The following is a 21,952-nucleotide window of genomic DNA, read 5'->3' as shown; positions in this document are numbered from 1 at the left end:
AAAAAAGCAACGAAAAGATAAGAGATGGATTTCCAGTCCGAAAAACACGTAACCGCTTGGGTCTCGTAGAGACGGTTACACGCAGGGAGGAACCTTCAGCTCAATTTGGGATGTTCAGAGATTTGCGTGTCCCCCGCGCCTACTTTTACGCATGCCTTCGGCCCATCTTACGATGGCTAGAGTCTTGCCCCTGCAAAAAAAAAACCAGAGCCTTGTGACACGAAGACAAGGTTCCCAAAAGAGACCCGGGGGGGCGGGGGGGGGGAGAGAAAAATAATAATAAAATAAAACCATCAGCTGGGCAAGATTTGCCCATCTCCCTTTTTTTTTCCCCCCTCTGCTGCCGAGAAGATCTATTTGTGGAGTCTTAATTACCCAATGCAGCTGCCGGTGCTGGGGAGAAAGGAGGGGGGACACTAAAACCAATTAAAATCTGTATTGACATTTGAATCATGTAATGGAGCCTGTGGGTGGATGCTGCCTCGACTTCTTCCCCCCCCCACACACAGCCCCCCACCCTGAAAAGACCCCCTTCTCCAGCACACACACACCGGCTCTCTTGCCCACCTACGCTCGTTACGGGCCAAGGGAGAAAAGCACAAGCTAAATACCTGAGATGAACAAACCCTCTAAAATGACAACCAGCTTGGAGGATCGCAGGTGTGGATTTAATCTGTTGCGAGAGGAAAGAGAGGCAGGGATGCATTCCCCCCCCCCCAGCCACCTTCTGCTGCCCACCTCGGCTGCAACACAACTCCAGCTTCTACTTCCCTCGCATTCCACCCGTGAAGCCCCGTTCACAGGAATCGAGGGGCAAACGTGGGCGAGCAAAATGACCCTTTGGATTTTTATTTTATTTTATTTTATTTTTTTTTAAAAAAGGCTTGCAGCCCTTCAGATTTAGACTCTTATTTCAGACTCGACTAGATTGAGGACTCTGAGTAGCCTTCAGCTCAGGCCCAAATGTGGATAAATTGCTCAGCAGCAAAGCGCTGGCTTCAGAATTGACAAAGCAATGGGGAAAAAAAAGAAAAAGAAAAAAGTGACATGCAATCGCTTCCTGCAAAAGACCTGAACGGTTAACGCACTCAACAGTTATATATTTTTTTTAAAAAAGAAAAAAAAACAGGAGAAAAGTTGGTTCAGAAATCTATATGCTAATAAAACCCGTTGTCGCGATCTTTAACCTACTGCGTTATAGGGCAACAATTTTTGAACCAAGGCCATTCGTATCGATTAACTTAAGAGAATGTGTCCTAAACTGGGGACCCCCGACTCCTGAGGGAATAAAATTTGGGGAATATGTGGCTGCTCGAAGGCTATTGGCTGCTGCTGCTGCTGCTGTTGTCGTGTCATCTTCATTTTTGACATTCTGTGACAGTTTCCCAGGCAGTCTCGCAATCCCTCTCTCCCTCCTCTACCCAGCAACAGCCATTTGTCTGCCTGTTGGGAAGAAAAGAGAAGCAAAAGGAAGCGAAGCAAAGTGAAGGGGAGATTTCCGAGGCTCCCTATCAGATGCCCACAAAGATGGGGAAGCCAGCAAAAAGTCGGAAATCACTCCTGCCCCCATTGTTTTTTTGTTTGTTTTTTTGCCCGCCCTTGATTATTTTGTTTCTCTGCCTAGGTAAGGAAATATCAATGAAACTATGACCCAATCAGGCACGGATTGTCTGTTATTAAATAAATATGGTTCTGTTAACGCACACACACCCCTTTCTTTGTGTTCCATCGTATCTGATCTCAGAGGCTGCCTGGACAAGTCCCTGCAGTTTTCTTGTTTTTCCCACCACCACCCCCTCCGCCTGCTTCCTAGAGCCGAGACAGAGTGATTGGCTCAAGGTCACCCAACTGACTTCATGAACAAGCCCAGCCTCTAACAACACATCCCCTTTCTATGTTTTAACAGTAACCTGGATCAGTTCTTTGTGCTTTTGAGCCAGGCTCGACTCTCTGCGGGACAAGCCCATGCAGTTTTCTCGGCAATATCTTCAGAAGTTCCAATCTGCAGCTCAGGGCTGAACTGTGGAGACCTCGGTCCTTTATGAGCTTGGTTGTTTTTATTCACAGACATTTCATTACCCAACAAGGTAACATGGTCAGTGTGAGGGTGTGTGAGGCCCTGCTGCCCATTTATATACAGTCGCTGGCAAGCGGACTGTATATAAATATCCTCGAGTTTGCCCAGCCCTCTATAGAAACCACGATGGACTTTTTACGTTGTTGAATGCTGGACATCAGCTCCCGTTTTTGACCTGATAGACAACACAGACCACGATGCTTCCCAGAATAAGGTTGATTTCGTTTCCCATGTGGGGGAAGAAAGAGAAATGAGATGGCGCGGGATCATTGTTTTCCTTATGACATTTCTGACGTTTCTGTCTTTCCAACAAGCGTGAAGCGGTGCCTGTCAGCAGCCTGGGTTCAATGGGCCAAGCAGACTTGCTAGCCCACCCACTGTCTCTGTTGTGCTTCTCGTCACACCTCATCTCCAGAACCAGACCCTGCAGACGGGTTATCTGTGTGGCCGTCGCATCCCACTCTGAACAATTCCGCAAGTCAAGCAGCCTTGGAAGCCTCGGTGGGGCCTGCTGTGGTGGAAATTCAAAACCTCTTCGGAAGCTGGAGCAGGCATTAATGAGAAAGAACCGGAGATGGTAGGAACTGCTCCGCTTCTCCCGAGGGAGTTCGTACAGACTCGGAGCAGGTGGTCTAATATATGAGGAACAGGGAGGCAAACCAGCCAAACTGAAAGAGCGGACTCCTGTACGGGAGGAGTGTTAATTGCGTTGGGGAAAGGTGTGCAAAGAGAGAAGGTGACCGGGTCAAGTGGAACAGTCGAGCCACAGCTGAGCCTCCTTCGGCGTAACCTGTCTGTGGCCCCCGTCACTACCAAGGAGGTAAGCTACCACATGGTGAAAAGGGAGTCTATGTTTCAGAAGAGCCTAGCTGAGCCTTAGATGTGATGGAATGTAGCAGGCTGGATAACCAGAGGAGTAAAAGGTGGCTCGGTCCAGAGGTTACCTGTGAGAGAAAGAGGATGAAGGCAGCTCCTCCCTAATAGTTCTCAAAGTACATGGTTAGATGCAGATAGTAGAGTGCTTCACTTCGGCACGATTCTGTCTATAGTGGTGAAATAATAAAGACAGCACTTTGGAAGGATAACTCCGTTTCCTCCTTGGTTTTCGGACCTGACGATGGTATCATTTCCCTGTGTACAAACATTCAGGGGCTGCCCCAAAGAAGAGGGAGTCAAGCTATTCTCCAAAGCGCCCAAAGGCAGGACAAGAAGCAACGGATGGAAACTAATCAAGGAGAGAAGCAACCTAGAACTAAGGAGAAACCTCCCAACAGTGAGAACAATTAACCAGTGGAACAGCTTGCCTCAAGAAGCTGTGAATTCTCCAACACTGGAAGTTTTTAAGGAGAGACTGGACAGCCATTTGTCTGAAATGGTATAGGGTTTCCTGCCTGAGCAGGGGGTTGGACTAGATGACCTCCAAGGTCACTTCCAACTTCTTCTTCTTCTTCTTCTTCTTCTTCTTCTTCTTCTTCTTCTTATTATTATTATTATTATTATTATTATTATTATTATTATTATTATTATTATTATTATTATTATTATTATTCTTATTCTTATTCTTATTCTTATTCTTATTCTTATTCTTATTATTATTATTATTATTATTATTATTATTATTATTATTATTATTATTATTATTATTGCACCAGAGAGTGGCAGCTGTCACAGGTGGCAGAAGCTGGGCGGGGCCAAGAACGGGATGGAGAAGAAACCATTCTCACAGTCTCTGCAGGGCTATCCTTTCCCCCCTCCCTGTATCGGAAAACTGAGAACGGCAAACACCTTGATAACCTCGCTCCAACGAATGGACCTTCTGTCAGGCCCCAAGAACCCACATGGAGTGACTTAAGAATAGCTTCCTATTGCTCTTCATCTATAGACAAGAATCTGGCCAGATTAAAGCACCTATTTGTACTCTGGGAATTGCTACGGAAGAGCTGTTTTAATCCTCTTCCTGCCAACCAGACATTCTAAGCTTTGCTGCTTCTTTGCCCTCTGGAATGTAACCCCGCCCTCTTGGGAATCCAGACTACATTCCACCACAGTCTCTGAGTGAAGCCAAAAGTACACAAAACTGACTGTTTGCTGAGACTAATATTCTCATTCTGAAAGCAAGTAAACCACACACACACACACACTACAGTAACTAAGGACTGGACAGAGATAAGGATTGCTTAAAGGATGCCGATCTTTCCCTGGGCCTTGAGTTAACAGAGTGAGCTGATCCTGTTCCTGATCTGTCATTTTCCCTGTATAAGTTTCTAAGATATATTTTTCTACAAAATGAAAACTGTCTGGGATCCTCAAGCGCTTTTCTCTCTGAGGTGGAAAAATTGTGTACCGAACACGTAGCAGAAAACAAAGTGGTGGTGTTTGGGGGGGGCAAGTAACAAAGTGCAGTATCAGCGAGAAGGGTGGCATAAAAATTAATAAATAAAATCAAAATCAGCTTGCTGCCTAAAACTTTTTATCCTTTGATTTCCAGAGGAACTCTTTTAAAATAACACTTTCCCCAAGTTAGGGCGCACGTACATTTACAAAGCCAAACGAAAACTCTCCAGCTCCTGAAATAAGAGCCAAGGAAGACGTCTAAATGGCTCTCAACTTCCTTTTAGATGTTCTTCAAGGCTGAACGAAGGCCAGCAAAGCTCCTTTGCCCCCGTGCAAAAATGAAGGTCCTGTTGAGCTGGCATTGGACGGATGTCGGTTCTGATCTCCCAATTTCTTTTCTTTTCAGCTTGGTTTTGTCTTTTAAGGATTTACTACTCTGTCATCTAGGGTGACACCTGCCAATCGGCTTTGAAGGGTTGCTCAAAAGGCAAATTGAACAAGCCTCTCAGTGGCCTCTCCTGATTAAATGTGAGAGGGAGAGTTCTTCCAAGCGTGGAGAAGGCTGTTTGTAAAGATGAGGAAGGAACCTGTTGAGGAGTAGCAGATGTCAACCCTAATTCAGCAAGAGAATTTGGGGGAAGCTACGCAGGTATTGAACACTCAAGATTTATTTTTTTTAATAACTCAGCACTCCCAACGTCTTCTCCCAGAGGGGACCAGGCTGCTTTTTCATGCACCTGACAATTCATCTCTCTCTTTTCTTCTGTCCTCTTGGCAAAGAATACTGGCTTTGTCTTATATGCTGATTTTTGCTTGTGTTTCCCACCCCACCCCTTTCTATACTACTATGCCCTCTCTGGGATGGTGTTATGGCCTTTGAAAAGCAAATGTTTATAGGAAGCCACTGTATACAAGATTAGATCTTCGGTGACTACTGATGGAAATAGCAATAGCAATAGCATTTAGGCTTGTCTACAACTCCGTGGTGCTTTTCAGCACTCTCTGGGGTGGAGTGGGGGGGTGGGGTTTACGATGCAGAGAGTTATTTGCATCTTTGCCCCCAACAATCTGGGCCCTCGTTTTACTGACCTCGGAAGGATGGAAGTGATATGCAGGTTCTGAGGTTGTGCTGGCAAAAGATACAGGAAACCAGAAGTTGCCTTCAAGCTTTACGTTTTTTATTCAGCTGAACAAAGACGGGCTCCTCTAAAAGAGAGCAGTCATGAAAGACAAGAAATCCTTGTATTTATTCTTTCTGGTTACATAAGCAGGCCATCCAGCAAAGCTGACGTGCATATGATAAAGATTTCACCCCGTAAGTCTGGCATACTGTAGATGAGAAAGCAGAAGTAATAAACATGTTCCCTTTTGGGTGTTTCCAGATATCCTATGTTCTTGGGTGGGTTAGGACATTGGGTATTTTCCTTGCTGGCCTTTCATGACCCTGCATCCAGGACTTTGCAAGAGCCCAAAGACAGTAAGGGCCATCTGCACATTCACAATTGATATTTCCTATACTGTCCCCTAATTCCGGGTCAACAGAAGGCTGAGTCAACCTTGAGCCGGTCAGTATCGAACTCCTGGCTGTGGGCAGAGATTACCTGCAATAATGCACTTTAACCCCTATGCCACCAGATGTTCCTCAGATGGCATCTTTTCAAGTGTCCATGGAGATTCTCAATCATCCACGTTCAGTTGCCCACTGAGTGGTGGGGAATGGAAAGATTTCTATTCCTTGCAGTCATCTGATTGTTAGTCCTTTGAAGGTCTGTCGTTAGCTCTACGAGAGTCGTTGAGGCCACTTGGGGGTTTACCTGTGTCTTCAGGGACACCTGAATCAGAGTGCAAATGGGTGTGGAATCTCTGAGAAAGGGTTTCAGCAGACCCAAGGAGATTCAGAGAAGAGCAACTAAGGCGACCCAAGGCCTGGAGGCTAAAACATACAAAGAACGGCTGCGGGACTTGGGTTTGGCCAGTCTAAAGAAAAGAAGAAATAGGGAAGACATGATAGCAGTGTTCCAGTAACTGAGGGGCTGCCACAAGGTTGTTCACCAGAGCACCAGAGGGCAGGACGAGGAACAATGGTTGGAAACTGATCAAGGAGAGAAGCAACCTGGAATTAAGGAGAAACTTCCTGACAGCGAGGACAATCAACCAGTGGAACAGCTTTGTCTCCAGAAATCGTGGGCGCTCCATCACTGGAGATTTTTAAGAAAAGACTAGACAGTCACCTGTCTGCGATGGTGTAGGTTCTCCTGCTTGAGCAGGGGGCTGGATTAGAAGACCCCCAGGGTCCCTTCCAGCTGTATTCTATTCTTGTAAGATTCCACACCCACTTACACTCTTGATTCAGGTGACCCTGAGGGCACAGATAAACCCCCAAGTGGCCTCAACGACTCTCAGAGATGACTGCACTACCCTTCAGGCAGAACCGAAGATGCTTCTTGGATGAGAAGCGAAACATCTTCAATCGAAAATACACACACACACACACACAGAGAGAGAGAGAGAGAGAGAGAGAGAGAGAGAGAGAGAGAGAGAGAAAGTCCACTTGGCTTTTGGAAAAGCACCGTTGGGTATCTTTTTCAAGGGCTTGATCCTGGGGCAATACACTTTATCACCGAGCAACAGTTGCATCCCCACGTAAGTTCAGTACGTGTTCAGTGTAGAAGAAGGGGAAGGGAAAAAAAAAGTTTGCGCAAGAGAAAAAAGAGAGAGAGAGAGAGAGACGCAGAGAGCTCTCCGAAGTATTTTTTTTCCCCCAAGTAGACTTCATCAGTCAGATGAGGAAGAAAAGGCGGAGAGCAAATATTAGAGGCACAGAGACGCTCTGATGAAGAAGAAGTGGGAGCCTTTCATATGCAAGCACACAGGAGTTTGTGGCTGCTACCTTGCAACACCTGGGCCTATTAAGAAGCCACCTGCCCGATCTTTTCAAGGCGGCTTCTTTGTTCGGCGGGGTTGTTTTCTTTCGACTTCCTTCAGCTAGGCTTCGGTATGAAAGAAAATACCTCGATGAGTCAAAAGATCACGGTAATGTTTCTGCTCTCCCTAGCTGAAAATTTCTTTCATTCCCCTGTCGTTCCAAAGGTGCTATTGACCCGAAACTCTTTCAACAGGCATGGTTAAGAGCTGTGTTTTTTGCAAATGAAAGGAGCCCAAGCTCTCTTTGATATTGCAACACCTCCCGTTTTCCTCTCGGAGGAGGAGGAGGACGACGAGGTCCTTCAGAACCCAAGCCCTTTTATACCGGTACAGCTCCGCTCGGGGAAAACAAATTTGCAAATGTGAAGCGAGGACCTGGCAACCCAGACTGAACTTGCCGGTGTTGAGTCAAGCACCCCAAACGAGGTCTCCGCAGCATTAAATTGGCCAATTAAGGAGCACCTGGCTTTGTAAAAAAAAAAAAAAAGGCTCAACCTTTCCCTACGAGGAATGTGAAGTAAGTTTTGTTTTCCTTGGCTTTTGCCGGTCTCTCCGAAACGCGGCATGCCTAATTTGGTTTCCCCCCTTGGACTCATGGGTGTCCATGCTTGATTCAGAAGGCTATGGAGGACAAAATGTTGACTAACGAACGAATGCTGTAAACAGCCAGGCTGATGATGGGAAATTCACGCTGTGGTAGCCTTACAGATGCTCCTGCAGAGGTAACAGACTCATCATCGCAGTTCAAATCTTGCCCAGCATTTGACTCCCTGTGAAACCGCCCCACCCCCACCCCGGCAAGGTCAGATGGACGGTTGGTTGAAAATTAAACGTTGATTGATCTGCACACGCTGAAGAAGATCAGCTACCCTGATCTCCACACCGGTGTCAAACCATACGGTTACAGACAGTCCTCCAGGAACGGCGGTAAATAGAGCCTGGCAATTAACGGTTGTAAGTTGTGACAATTGTAAAGAAAATCGTCCGTGTAACTGATCCGATTTTATGACCTTTTTTTTTTTTTTTGCAGAAGTCATAAAAGCAAACGGCGCAATCCTGAAGTGAACCCACTGTCCTGAGGGAAGTCAGCTCTCCAGAAAAGGAAATATGAAAAGGGCAGGAAAATACATTTCCTAAAAAGATATTGTAGAACCAGGAAAACATGCCCAGTTTTCTTAATAGTCTCAGGTCTTCCCCCTCACCCCACCCCGAGCAGAAAACCAGTTCTATAGACATGCAAATGTGAGCCATCGAGAAGGTTGGAGCCAGGACCTTAGGAAGACAAAGGCCTAACATCTACGTACTCCAGCCCCAGGAAAGCAGGGGCTGGGACATACCCACAACCTGCAAGATTCCTAGAAGGGCACACCTGGACACACAGGAAATAGCCTCAAACAGGAACTCCAAACAATAGAGTCCTGGGGGTATAAAAACCCACTCCCCACATGTGCTCTGTCCTTTTTCTGCTGGATCCAACTTTCTGTCTGGCTTTCCGCTGTGATACACTGTAACCTTCTTCCTAAAGCAGTCTCCACGTTGTTTATCCCTGGCTTGGATGGAACCATGACAAAGACTTTTCTTCCTACAGTTCGTTATAGACTAGGTTTTGTTTTGTTTCGTTGCCGGAAACTGGAAGTAAATCGACCCAAGGGATATTGCAGATGCTTTCGCGGGGGGGGGGGGAGGGTCCGTTGTAACTTTGAATGATTGGCTAAGCCACTGGCCGTAAATAGAGGACTACCTGGCTGAGGAATTCTGAAAGTTGAACCCACAAGTCTTAAAAAGTTGCCTAGTTTGGTGACTACTCCTCTGGGCAAGAAGGTCTTATCTGGACGATCTCCTTCTGATGGATGAGCTGCCCTCTGGTCTTCATCAACACACTCATGGACGATGGAGAGGAAATGGGATTAATTTGATTGTGATCCCCTGCCCTCTTCGTCCTGACCCCAAATTTAAACCAGAGTTTCCTTCCCGCTACCCGACACATGCAAATCTACAGCTGCTCCTCGACGTACGACCACAATTCAGCCCAAAATGTTCTGTGGGCTCAGCCAGGCACTTGCTAAGGGGATTTTCGCCCCGTTTTAGGACTGCCCTTGCCACACTTGTTACTTAAGCGAATCGCTGCAGTGGCTAAGTTTGTCACACGGCCGTAAAGCGAAGCTGCCTTCCCCGTTGACTTTGCTGGTCAGAAGGGGATCACGCAAAAAGGGGATCACCTGACTACGGGACACGGCGGCCATCGTAAAGACGAGTCGGTTGTCAAGCACCTGATTTTTGCTCATGGGACCCTGGGGATGTTGCCACGGTTGTGAGTGTGTTGAAAAAAGGGTCGCCGGTCAGCTTGTTTCAGTGGTGCAGTTAACTTTGAGCGGTCACTAAATGGAAGTGCTGTAAATTGAGGACTACCTGTCTACCCGTGTATGCGCACTGTGAACTCCACGCGGCCTTTGGAACGTGAAGCTACGAAGCAGGTTACACTGCTTTGTAACAGCCCTGGCACTAGCAAAGGGAAGGCACTTACTATTAACAGGCTATTACTGTTAAGGGTGGGGAAGAAGGGGAAGAGGGAGGGAGGGAGGGAGGGAGGGAGGGAGAGCAAGAGAGAGCAGTTGCCTTATAGAGCTGCTGACCACTCGGCGGTCATTCCCAACCTCCCTGTCTCCTTAAGGTAGAACCCATTTGGAATGTGCAATCAGTCTGAGGAATGTTCAGCCACACGAGCGCAATCCCCAGTGGCTTGTTTGGCTGGGGGGGGGGGGTCGGTGAAGGTGGGGAAGAGTTATGCAATCTGTTTACACAAGCTGGAGGCAGCGGGGAAAATGAATCAAGCTAACAAGCCAGCGTGACTTTGTATGAGCCATAGCAGAGAGGGGGGGGGACGGAGGGAGAGAGAGAGAGAAGAGGGGAGAAGGAGGGAGGGAGGGAGAGAAAGAGAGAGGGAGGGAGGGAGAGAGATAAGAGAGGGGGAGTGAGGGAGAGAGAGAAAGAGAGAGGGAGGGAGATAAGAGAGAGGGGGAGGGAAGGGGGAGGGAGGGAGAGAGAGGGAGGTAGAGAGAGAGAAGAGGGGGAAGGAGTGAGGGAGGGAGAAAAGAGGGGGAAGGAGGAGGGAGGGAGAGAGAGAGGGAGGGAGAGATAAGAGAGAGGGGGAGGGAGGGGGGAAGGAGAGAGAGAGAAAAGAGAGGGGGAGGGAGGGAGAGAGGGGGAGGGAGGGCAGAGGGAAGGGGAGGGAGGGAGGAGGGAGGGAGGAGAGAGGGGGAGGGAGAGAGAGAAAAGAGGAGGAGGGAGGGAAAGAGAAAGAGAGAAGGAGGGAGAGAGAGAGAGAAGAGGGGGAAGGAGGGAGGGAGGGAGAGAAAAGAGAGAGGGAGGGAGGGAGAACTATAGCTTTTTCATATCATGTATTTTGCTTACACTGATGCAGAGTCTGAGTACCATACAAGCAATGAAATCTTCAAGTTCCCTTCGCCTACAGGCTCCTGCTCCAAATAGGATCAAGGCAAAGCCCCGTATTCCAGGTTTCCCCGACACATAAATCCAAGCTACAGTTTACTAGATTACTGCTGCCTGGGAAATCTGAGTCTTGCAAATGCCAATAGTTGTAGCGGGGTCAGTTAAGTCAGGAAAAACTGCCTCAAAGTCTTAGTGTCAACCATGGCCTTGTGTAACACTGCGTTGCCACTTTCTTTGTTTCCAGACATAGAATATAGCACCAATTTCCTAAAAAAACGATTAGTTGTACCAGGAATAAATAAAATGGGAGGAGGGGGGCTCTCTAAGATAGTCACTTTTTTTTCCTTCTCTCCCCTCTTCCTGCATTGCCTTGCCAGCTGTCAAAATAAGGTGACACCTCTTTAGAGGTAGATACGGGCTCCTTTAATGTACGTGTTAATAAGTATATTGACTTTTCCCCCGCTCCCTTGTCGGTCTCTATCAAGATTTATTCTCCTTTATGGGCTTCGTATCGATTGAGGTGAAGCCGTATTCCCATCGGTCGATCAATTGCGATTTGGCCCTGGACGGGAGTCAATAGCTATTTATTATATGATCTATGGGCTTCATTACTTTAAACGCCGTGAAAGGAAGAAAGTGGGAGAAAGGGTAAGAAAGAAAGAGCCGAGCAGGAGATGGGCAGAGAAATGGGGGCAATTCAGCCTAAAATGCCTGAATAGGGCAAAACAGCCTCAGCAGAATGGGTAGAGAAGGAATTGCAAAAGAAAAGAAGAGAAAAGAAATTAGTGCAGCTTCCATGCAAAGCTAAGGATCACTTCCTCGGCCTTTTTTCTTTCTTTCAAATATCTGGTGACATTGAGAACAAAGGAGATAATAGGGCAGGAATTCATTGCATAGCGGTGCGAAAAATTCTAATTTAACTAAATTGCTTCTTTTCGGTAAACCCTTAGAAAGAATATTGCTTTCATACGTTCCATTAGATCTCTAGAAGTGAAACAAACAGCCAGAGTAGGCAGTTGAAATTTGCAGAATAAGCTGGTACTAATGTCCCAAAATAGCCAGTCAAGGATATTAAAGTCCAGTCAAGGTTCAGTGATAACGAAATCAAGACTATGCAGTTAATATCTTGATAAAATGATCAAAGCCAACTCAAAAACGTTATCAGGGAAGGTAACAGCGGCACCTTGGACAGCTCCCAATGAGTTAGTTGTTCTCTTTCCTTCTTGCATTTAGCTATAGTAGGTTCGAACTATCTGAAGCCTTTTGTAAGCTTCTGAAACCTATAATATAGCCGAAGGAGTTGCCTCAATTAAAGCTTTGCTCCATTTTAAAGTTTGCATCCTTTGAGGCAATCTTTAAAGTTTGCATCCTTGTGACAAACTTTTTTTCCCCTCCGGAAACATAATCAAACTTTGCTATAGGGACATCGGCCTCAAGCCGTTCTCCTTATACCAGAATATGCAACGGCCAGTTCTGAGTTGGTTTCTATTTGATGTCCATTTCAAGAACTTTGCACCACACCTTTTCACAAAAGTATTCGGGAGCCTTGGTGGAGCCTTGGTGGAGCAGTGGGCTAATGCCTCCTTAAGTAACACCAGCTGCCTGCAATTAGTGCAGGTTCGAGTCCCACCAGGCTCAAGGTTGACTCAGCCTTCCATCCTTCCGAGGTAGGTAAAATGAGGACCCAGATTGTTGGGGGCAATTAAGCTGACTTTGTAATAATGCCGCTTGGGGGTGTGTGTGAAAGCCCTAACAAGCAGGCATATACATAGAATGAAGGCTACTGCTAAGCTTGTAAGCCGCCCTGAGTCTTCGGAGAAGGGCGGGATATAAATGGGATTAAAATAAAATAAAATAAAAAAAACTTTCCCCTCTTGTCCTCTCTGTGCAGAGCTAATGTGCATCATCAAATAAAAAAAAAAACATTTCCGTGTCATTAAACATGTTTTCCTGGCCATGAAAGGGAATCTTTTTTTTTTAAAGAAAAATGTAGAAAGCACACAGAGGAGAAATCTTTCATCTCCAGCAACATTTTTTTTTCTTTTTCTACCCGCTTTCGTAGAAGAAACAGTTTTTTTTTTGCTCTCGGTATTTCTTCGGCACAGTCATAATTAAGTGTGAGTTAGTAAAGATGTGCTAAGGAATAACAACTTCTTAATGAAGCCCCTCTTTCTGAGACCAGCTGCTGGAGCCTAATAATTTTCTTTCTCCAAAGCGAAGTCTCATTAATGACATGAATCCAGCGAAAAGCCTGCCAAACAGGATTTAAAGCCGTTTCACCACTGCCGGGGGGGGGGGGCGGGGGCAGTTTAGCAAGCCATCACGTTTGATCAGCTTTCATCAAGAAGCTCCACACATTTAAACGTGTTTCCTTTTATGATTGTTTAATCAGCGCGACTTACCCAAATGGGGAAGGTTATTTACCCATTTTGGGGTTGGGAGCTTGCAAGGATTTGAAAGTATCGAGAAGTTCCCCTTTAACGGAATAACAGAGTTGGATGGCACCCTGGAGGTCTTCTAGTCCAGTCCCCTGCCCAAAGCAGGAAACCATCCCAGGTCAAGTGGTTGTCTAGTCTATTCTTGAAGACCTCCACTAATGGAGCACCCACAACATCTGGAGGCAGGTCGTTCCACTGGTTAATTGTTGTCACCGTCAGGAAGTTTCTCCTTAGTTCTAGGTTGCTTCTCTCCTTGATTGGTTTCCATCCGTTGCTTCTTGCCCTGCCTTCAGGCGCTTTGGAGAATAGGTTGACTCCCTCTTCTTTGGGGCAGCCCCTGAGATATTGGAAGATTGCTACCATGTCTGGTTTCTTTGACTTGGAAGAAGTTACTTTTTAAAACATGGATCCACTCTTGTTGTGGGAAAACAAGCAAGTCTCCTTTTGCAGGTGAGACCACTCCCATCTAGCCCAGTATGGTCTAGGTTAGGGCCTTTTAAGTTTTTCCAAACCAAAAGCTTGCTCACAGTCTCAGGTTAAACAAGTTGTATTTCGGACACCGTTACTGGCCCCCAGAGCTGATAAACAGCAGATGATCCAGAAAGTTTGCTTTTCTTTAGAAGTTATGAGGTCAGCAACATTTCTGGTTGGCTGGGGAATTCTGGGAGTTGAAATCCATGGCTCTTAAAGTTGTCAAACTTAATAGACACGAATAGAAGAGAATATTGGTAGGCCAGGGTTAAAGTTAGGGTCCCTGGTGCTCTCTGAGCTTGGTGGCTTTCGTGCAGACCAACCAGGTAGCACTGATGATGTTACTCAGTTGGTAATGAAACGTCTGCAAGAAAACTACCAAGCTCAGAGAGCACCAAGGACCCCACAGTCCTCCTCCTCCTCCTCCTCCTCTCCACAAACCCACTCCCTTCTAGCACTGATGATGTTACCTAGTTGAGTCATGAAACGTCTGCAAGAAAACCACCAAGCTCAGAGAGCACCAAGGACCCCACAGTTCAGAAACAATGCCTTAGCTAAATCTAGGCCCTGTGCCTTTCGTCCACTTCCTTCTTCTTATTCTCCATCTTTCCTTCAGCTTTGCAACAATGCTAAGTTCCAGGACCATCTGAAGCCAAAGCAAAAGGGGTAGGCTTTCTCTGCTGATGTGGTTCCAAAAAAAAAAAAAAAATAGAGCCCCGTGAAAGAGCTGCCATAGAGAGGAACAGGACATGCTGCCTAGAGTTTCCCGCCGACTCTTCTGCAGCCTTTGGAGTGCTGAGCCAGGCTTTGTGATCACATCTGTCCTAGCAGAAAACTAATTAAAGAGGAATGCCGCATATCCATGCTGAGAATTCCCTGGAGGGCAAAAGACTCACAAGCCTGTTCTGCTGAAAAAAAAAAATCTTCGCCCCCACCCCCCTGACCCCCACCCCAGAGTTCCTATCACATCACCTTGGGAAAAAAGCATCGCATCAAGGCGAGCGGTGTTTACAACCTCGGCGAAATAGAAAGTGGTGTTCTTTCCCCATCTGGAAATCACTGCAAATGCGAAGGATATTAGTCGAGCAAAGCTCCGAGGGGAGCCTTTTGCCAAAGACCGGCGCTTACGTCTTTGCCACAGCCTGAAAAGTCTACCTTTTAAAAAAAAGGGGGTGTGTGGAAAAGATGATGCAATTCTGCTAACGCCGAAGCCTTTAAAAAAACAACACACAGACGAAGATTGAGCCCTCGTGTCTTGCTGGAACCACATTCTGCCTCTCCACTCCAGTGCAATTGTGCCCATTGCGATTTCTTCTTCTTCTTCTTCTTCTTCTTCTTCTTCTTCTTCTTCTTCTTCTTCTTCTTCTTCTTCTTCTTCTTCTTCTTCTTCTTCTTCTCCTCCTCCTCCTCCTCCTCCTCCTCCTCCTCCTCCTCCTCCTCCTCCTCCTTCTTCTTCTTCTTCTTCTTCTTCTTCTTCTTCTTCTTCTTCTTCTTCTTCTTCTTCCTTACTTCCACTGACTTCTTTGCTTCATTGTCGGCCCTGCTTTGGAGATGATCTCTTCAAGCGCAAGACGTCAGGAGCCCAGGCAGCTCGAATGAATTGATAGGTTTATTGTGCGCTAAAGCTAGCTGAGAAATTCTTGGCGCCCCTCTCGAAGGTGCCGAGTTTGAGAACTGCTGGATCCCAGCATGTACTGAACGTGACAGCCCAGATTGTCTTCCAGTTCTTTCCGTGGTCTTCCAGGAAGTAAGAAAGACTAAACTGACACACACACACACACACACACACACACACACAGACACACACACACCCTCCCTCTTAAATGCTCAGGTGTTTTCCACCAACGCAGCATCTGAGATAAACATTTCTTGGCACATCGCTGCCACAGACCACACGGCCAATCGTTGGGCCCGGTCGTGAATATGCTGCTTTGCATTTTAAACGAAGCAAAGGCAAGTCAGTGCTGGGAAGCCCCAAAGTCGAATCATCGACTCCCGGCTGAAGACATGGAAACGCTCCATAATCAGACGCCGAGTTCTTCTGGGGCCGGTCGGAGAATGACAGGCGTTGGCTGACCTTAGGTGAAAAATGGCGAAGAACCAAAGGAAGTCAGGGAACTGCTGCCAACTCCTGCAAGGTGACAAATGTGAACAGGCTGCCCGGCTCGGAAGCAGAGAGCTTAAGAAGCCTTTTACACATCGGCGCAAAGAGGCCGTTTAGCTGGAAACCAGAATACTCTGCCGGCGCCCCCAGCAGATGCCTTAAAATACGGTTTTGCCGTTTTTCTTCTTCGACAGCTGAGCAGCAAGGGCAAGGCAAGGTTTCCAAAGAAAGGTTTTTCTCTGGGAAAGGATAGGAATGAAGGCTTATAGGAGGGGTCTTCAAACCTGGCCCTTTGTTGACTTGTGGACTTCAACTCCCAGAATTCCTCAGCCAGCGTGCCTTTGACGACTTGTGGACTTCAACTCCCAGAATTCCTCAGCCAGCGTGCCTTTGATGACTTGTGGACTTCAACTCTCAGAATTCCTCAGCCAGCATGCCTGGCTGAGGAATTCTGGGAGTTGAAGTCCACACATCATCAAAGGGCCAAGTTTGAAGAGCCCTGACTTATAGCATCCCCGGGATACTAACCAGCCCTAAGAAAGTCGAACCTCTCCTCCTTAAGAGTCAACTCGATAATTGGTGTCACTGGTGAGATGGAGGTGGTCCATTCATTCCTCTGTGAAATGAACTGGTTTAGGGCTTCAGGCCGGGGAAGTCATACCCATTTGGAGGGGAAATCCCTTGTTAGAGTTTGTACACAGGAAAAAATTCAAAGGTTTGGCGGTTGTCAAAGCAGGCCTCTTACCTCGTGATGATGGCGAGGTGGGGAGGGCTCATGCAGGCCCCCATGAAGAGCACCACATTCTCATGCCGCGTCTGCCGGTAAGCCATCACTTCCCGCTTGAAGGCCTTCAGCTGGTCCTCATTGTCCCGCTCAATGTCGATGAGGCGGATGGCTATCTCGCCGTGCCAGCGGCCGTGGAACACCTGCCCGAAGCGGCCCTTGCCGATCAGCTCTCCGATCTCCAACTGCTCGAAGGGAATGTCCCACTCCTGCAGGAAGATGCTGGTCTGGCTGGCTTTCCGGGGGAAATTGCGAGCTGAGAGGAGGGAGAGATTCATCTCCTCAAAGTCGTCCTCGGATTCCTCATCGTTTCCCTGTTCGGTCTGGACAAGGGAGAAGAGAAGGGCTTGATTTGTGCAACACACCTGTGGGAGATGAGCAGGCTGAGCCCGAGGGAGGGGGGGGGTCAAACATGTCATCAGTCTCGAGTCCCTGCGCACCCATAGGAGATCTAAGTCCATCCCACCTTGAATTCCATTGACTCTTATCTACCGCCAATTCACCTTGACCATTAGTAATTCAGATTCTTGTAGAGAGCATTAGAATAAACCTGTACTCCTTTGAGTAACCTTGGTTCCTGATTTTTTGCATCTGACAACACCTTGGGTAATACCACCAGCCCCAACAGATGCCTTTCCTTCTCCAGATCGACAGTAGGCAGGATTAAAGCAAGTGGGAAGTGGGACTGAAGGATGGTGATTAGAGTCCCTAGCTATAACCTTTTCAATTTCTTCTTCCACAGTCCCTTTTTCTTGTTCTGGTATTCCCGCTTCCTCTGTCTGGAAGTCTGCTAAAGAGGACCATAGATCATTCTTGATCTGAATTCCAGATGGCCTGCTTTTGAGATTAGACTGAAGGCAGCATGGAGCCTGTAAGCCAGGGATGGCCAGCCCCTCCTTTATAACCAGGGTCAGGATTGTGGTCATGGGGTGAGGTGGGGTTTAAGAAACTATAGGCCAATTCACTTACTCCTCTCTCTATGATCTTCTGGCTCAGAGGGACATCTCAAAAGGTAGAATGCTAGGATTCCTCTCCTACCAACACTTGACCAACTACCAACACTCTTGCCAACCCCCAGCATTTGAGCATTGACTTCAGCAACAGGTGAATTTTCTATAAACCTCCGTTTCAAGATTGTCTTGAAAGGTAATAAGAAGCTTTGGTTTGATTTGCCCAAGGACAGACAATATATAACTCAGGGAAAAATAACACGGTAAGCTGTGTGGAGAAGATAAAAGAAGAGCAAGGTAAGTTGGGATTGGTGAATGGCGGGGTCAGGGAATTGCTTCTGAACCGCTCCTTTCCCCCTGCAGCCTAAGAGCCACACACTCGTGCAAAGACATGCCTGTGATCAAATAATGTTCTTCCTAACTGTCCCGTTCAGATGTGATTTAGAAGCGTCAAAATAATAGCATGCATTCCAGTGTCATTCACATGAAACAGCTCATCCTTTGAGATCCTTCTCTGCATCAACCATCACCCAGGACGTGGAGTTTTCAGGGTGAGCGAGAATGGGTTCCATGTTAACTATTCCAGGTCAGCTACAGCTAGATGTGACATTTAATACTGATTAAACGCAGCACAGATCAAAAGTAGCTGGAGTGATCCATGAGGAGGCCCCAAAAAACGAAACAACCCACAAAAACACTGCTGGAAAACCCGGAGACCTTCATCCCAAAGCTCGTTCTGTTTCACCCCAAGAAAGTCTCCCAACTCCTAACGTGGACCTTACTGTCAACGCTGCTAACATTGGATGTTCTTGCTTTGACAATATATGAAGATGCAGCCAAGCTGTGTGTTACTTTTAGAGTTAGAATTAGATAATATGGGGGTGGGGTGGGGAAGGAGGAAGAATGTGTATTAGTTAGACATAACAACATCCTAGCCGAGTGTTTTTCAAGGTTGTTTGAAATAAGAGATGATAAGGAATGGCGGGTTGGAGAACTGGAGGGAAGGTCTGCATTTCAAATTAATTGGAGAATGTGATTTATGACACTGTTAGAGGAGGGAATTGTGCTTTGATATTCTGGGTTTAGGGGAGAATTCAGATTTCGGCTTCGACCCTGTACGTGCCGATGCCACGCAACTTGAATAAAGATTCTTTAAGGTAAACAAGGCCTCGAAGTTCTTTGAAGAGTTTCATCTGTCGGAACCATGACACTTACCTCAAAGGTTGGCTCCACTTCAATTTGAAGTACTGGATTCCCTTCTCGGCTTGGAGGAAAAGAAACACCACAGATTACAAAGAATAAATTGTCTTGAGTTATTGAAAATAAACCCATCATCATCATCGTCGTCGTCCCAAGACTCTCTCAGTAACAATTAGAGCTGAAACAGTGTCCGACGATTCTCTTTGCGCATTAAAACGAAAGTCGCCTGTAAGGTTAAGGGATGCATTGGTAACATACAAAAGTCTTAGTTATGAACGAAGGAAAGGGAATGGAGGGTTAGGTGTCCCTTTGAGAGCCATCAATCCTGAGGATAAAAAAGTTCTTTTCAACAGCCAATACTGAGGTCCTTGCTAATTCTCTATTTTTTTTTATCCTGAATAGTTCCATAGTCGAATGATTACATTTGGATTGCACGCCAACTAGTCTTAAAGTAAAGTCGGGATGATCACCTGTTGGCAATGTCTCCGTTTCACACTCCCTATATCAATCATAGCTTGGATTAGACATCTGACAAGGCCTCCTCCTTCTCTTATGATTTTTATTGACTATAATATGCCTCTTGGGACAACCGTGACCTTGGAGGACTGAGCATCTCCATAAGCAAGGGAACCAATTGTACACATGAAGGTTGGTGTACATGGAAGAGGTGTACAGATAGACTGCTAAGGAAGCTTGTGGATTTTGTTGCCATTGAACAGGGCATTGGATGGAATATAAGGTCTTCTGCAGCTCCGGGATGGATTCAGACCTAATGCTAACCTGTTATTTTGGTTTGTAGGTTTTGGCTTAATCTTTTGTAGGGAAAATAGCCACGGTGCTTTGCAAACCAAGGAGTATGGCTTGGCCTGTGGCCAGCCAATGTTGAACTGATCCGTCAAACCATGGTTAACAGAACTGCATGATGTATGAACCCATTCCAAAGGTTTTATTACTTCACACCAGTTCAGACCTGATTCTTCATTCAGCTTTCACAGTAGACACAGTTCAGCTCTTGATTGACAGAAGCCGAATAACAACTTTCAAAGGAATAAAATGGCTTGCAGTTTTCATCGCAAGTAACCCACAAAAGATTATTCTCCTCTGACACCTTTCCACAGAACAAGAGCTATCGCTAAAATGGCTTGCAATATGAAAAAAAAATCCTCTTACAGACAAAAATAGCGGCACATTACAACGCATGCTGGAGTACTAGTTAATTGTGCTGAACAAATGTGCAACAACATATTTGAAGTTCACTCAAACTCTGAATTGATTCAGAGATCAAATATTAATTTCTTGAGAGTCAGTTTGATGGGTTGCCAGACTAAATACAAGTTTTGGCATATATCATTAGCAACCTCCAACGTCCACTAGGTTTCTGAAAAATGACATGTACAACACTCATCTGAAATTAGCTTTTTCCTGGTCAGCTAACTACATAGTTAATGACATGAAAACAAATGAATCTATTTTTGAACAAATGCTCTGTAGAGTGATGAACGGAACATCAGTCGCATGAGAAATGGAAGGGACATTTGAAGAACAGGAGAGAGAGAGAGAGAGTCAGAAAGAGAGAGAGAAAAAAACAGAAGAGAGAGAGAGAATGAGAAAGAGAGAAAGAGAATGAGAAACAATGTGAATGAGACAGAAAAAATGAGAAAGTGAAAAAGAAAGAATGAGAGACAGAGAGACAATGAGAAAGAGAATGAGAGAGAAAGAATGTGAATGAGAGAGAAAGAGAAAGAAAGGGAATGAGGGACAGAAAGAATGAGAAAGTGAAAAAGAAAGAATGAGAGACAGAGAGAATGAGAAAGAGAATGAGAAAGAGAAAGAATGTGAATGAGAGAGAAAGAGAAAGAAAGGGAATGAGGGACAGAAAGAATGAGAAAGTGAAAAAGAAAGAATGAGAGACAGAGAGAATGAGAAAGAGAATGAGAGAGAAAGAGAAAGAATGTGAATGAGAGAGAAAGAGAAAGAAAGGGAATGAGGGACAGAAAGAATGATAAAGTGAAAAAGAAAAAATGAGAGACAGAGACAATGAGAAAGAGAATGAGAAAGAGAAAGAATGTGTACGGTAGCTTTTCTTCTTATTTATTTAACTGTTGAACTTTTAGGCCGCCTATCTCACTTTGCCAAGAGACTCTGGGCTGTTCTTTTCTGACCGGGATTCACACAAGGCTTGTTGTGGAATTTAAATGCAAAATCGAACTGCGGACTAAATTAACAGAAGGCAATTAATATGATTCTCCTCTGTGATTTGGATGCTACTTTTCCTGTGCCAGATTAACAGACAACTGTTGGAAGTGGTCGGGGACCGTGTGTGTGTGTGTGTGTGTGTGTGTGTGTGTGTGTGTGTGTGTGTGTGAGGCATACGGTCCTGGAGCTGCTTTGTGCTCTTTGGGGCAAGAGGGAAGGGAACTATCAGCCAAAAGCGATGGAAGTGAGGGAAGAAGCTGGTAAAGCTTCCGGGAAGAAAGAGGGATGCGAGGAGAATGCATAAATGAAATCAGAATCTAAAGCCGATGGTGATGCCCGATTTCCATATTTCTTTTTAACTTTGCCGCCCTTGTTTTTCACTTTCTTAAAACTCTCCGAAGAAGATCGGTGGTTGCTGAAGAGAAAATGGGAGTGAAGACAGAAGCCAACGGGCTGTTTCACTTGTTCACGGCGATTCTTCAGTCTTCCCTGAATTCTTAGAGCAAAGCAAAGAGGGCGTGGGAGAGAGGGCAAGGGGGAAAGGCCCAAGGCTGGGGCGTAGGAGGAACTTGGAGGACCAGGTTAATGCTGAGCCTCTTGGCCAGAGAAACTAGGCTGCCTCCTCCTCCTCCTCCTCCTCCTTTATTGAACCAAACTCCTTCTCTTTGTCTTCCTTCTCCCTCTTCTTCTCCTCTTCCACTTTATTATATATAAAAAATTCTCCTTCTCCTCTTCCTCCTCTATTATTGAAAAATCTCCTCCTCCTCCCTCTTCTTCTTCCTCTCCTCCTCCTCCTCTTCTTCTTTCTTCTTCTTCCTCTCCTCCTCCTCTTCTTCTTCTTCCTCTCCTCTTCTTCTTCTTCCTCTCCTCTTCTTCTTCTTCTTCCTCTCCTCCTCCTCCTCTTCTTCCTTCTTTCTTCTTCTTCCTCTCCTCCTCCTCTTCTTCCTCTCCTCCTCCTCCTCTTCTTTTCTTCTTCCTCTCCTCCTCTTCTTCTTCCTCTCCTCCTCTTCTTCTTCCTCTCCT

General features: G+C 46.1%; 1 protein-coding gene across 1 annotated transcript in view; it reads right to left on the bottom strand.

The window, feature by feature from the left end:
* The window catches only part of KSR2 (kinase suppressor of ras 2), a 121,387-nt gene that overhangs the window by 16,521 nt on the left and 82,914 nt on the right, over positions 1-21,952 (bottom strand). The window contains exons 13-14 of the mRNA XM_081338742.1: positions 18,749-18,797; positions 16,545-16,906 (exon numbers count right to left, since the gene is read on the bottom strand). Of these exons, the coding sequence (XP_081194868.1) occupies positions 16,545-16,906; positions 18,749-18,797 (411 nt within the window). The remainder of the gene's footprint in view (positions 1-16,544; positions 16,907-18,748; positions 18,798-21,952) is intronic.

Source organism: Vipera berus (genome assembly GCF_964194415.1).
Source record: "Vipera berus genome assembly, chromosome: 14".
Lineage (NCBI taxonomy): Eukaryota > Metazoa > Chordata > Lepidosauria > Squamata > Viperidae > Vipera > Vipera berus.
The sequence above is the reverse complement of the archived record's forward strand: the minus strand, read 5'-3'. Positions and strand labels throughout refer to the sequence as shown.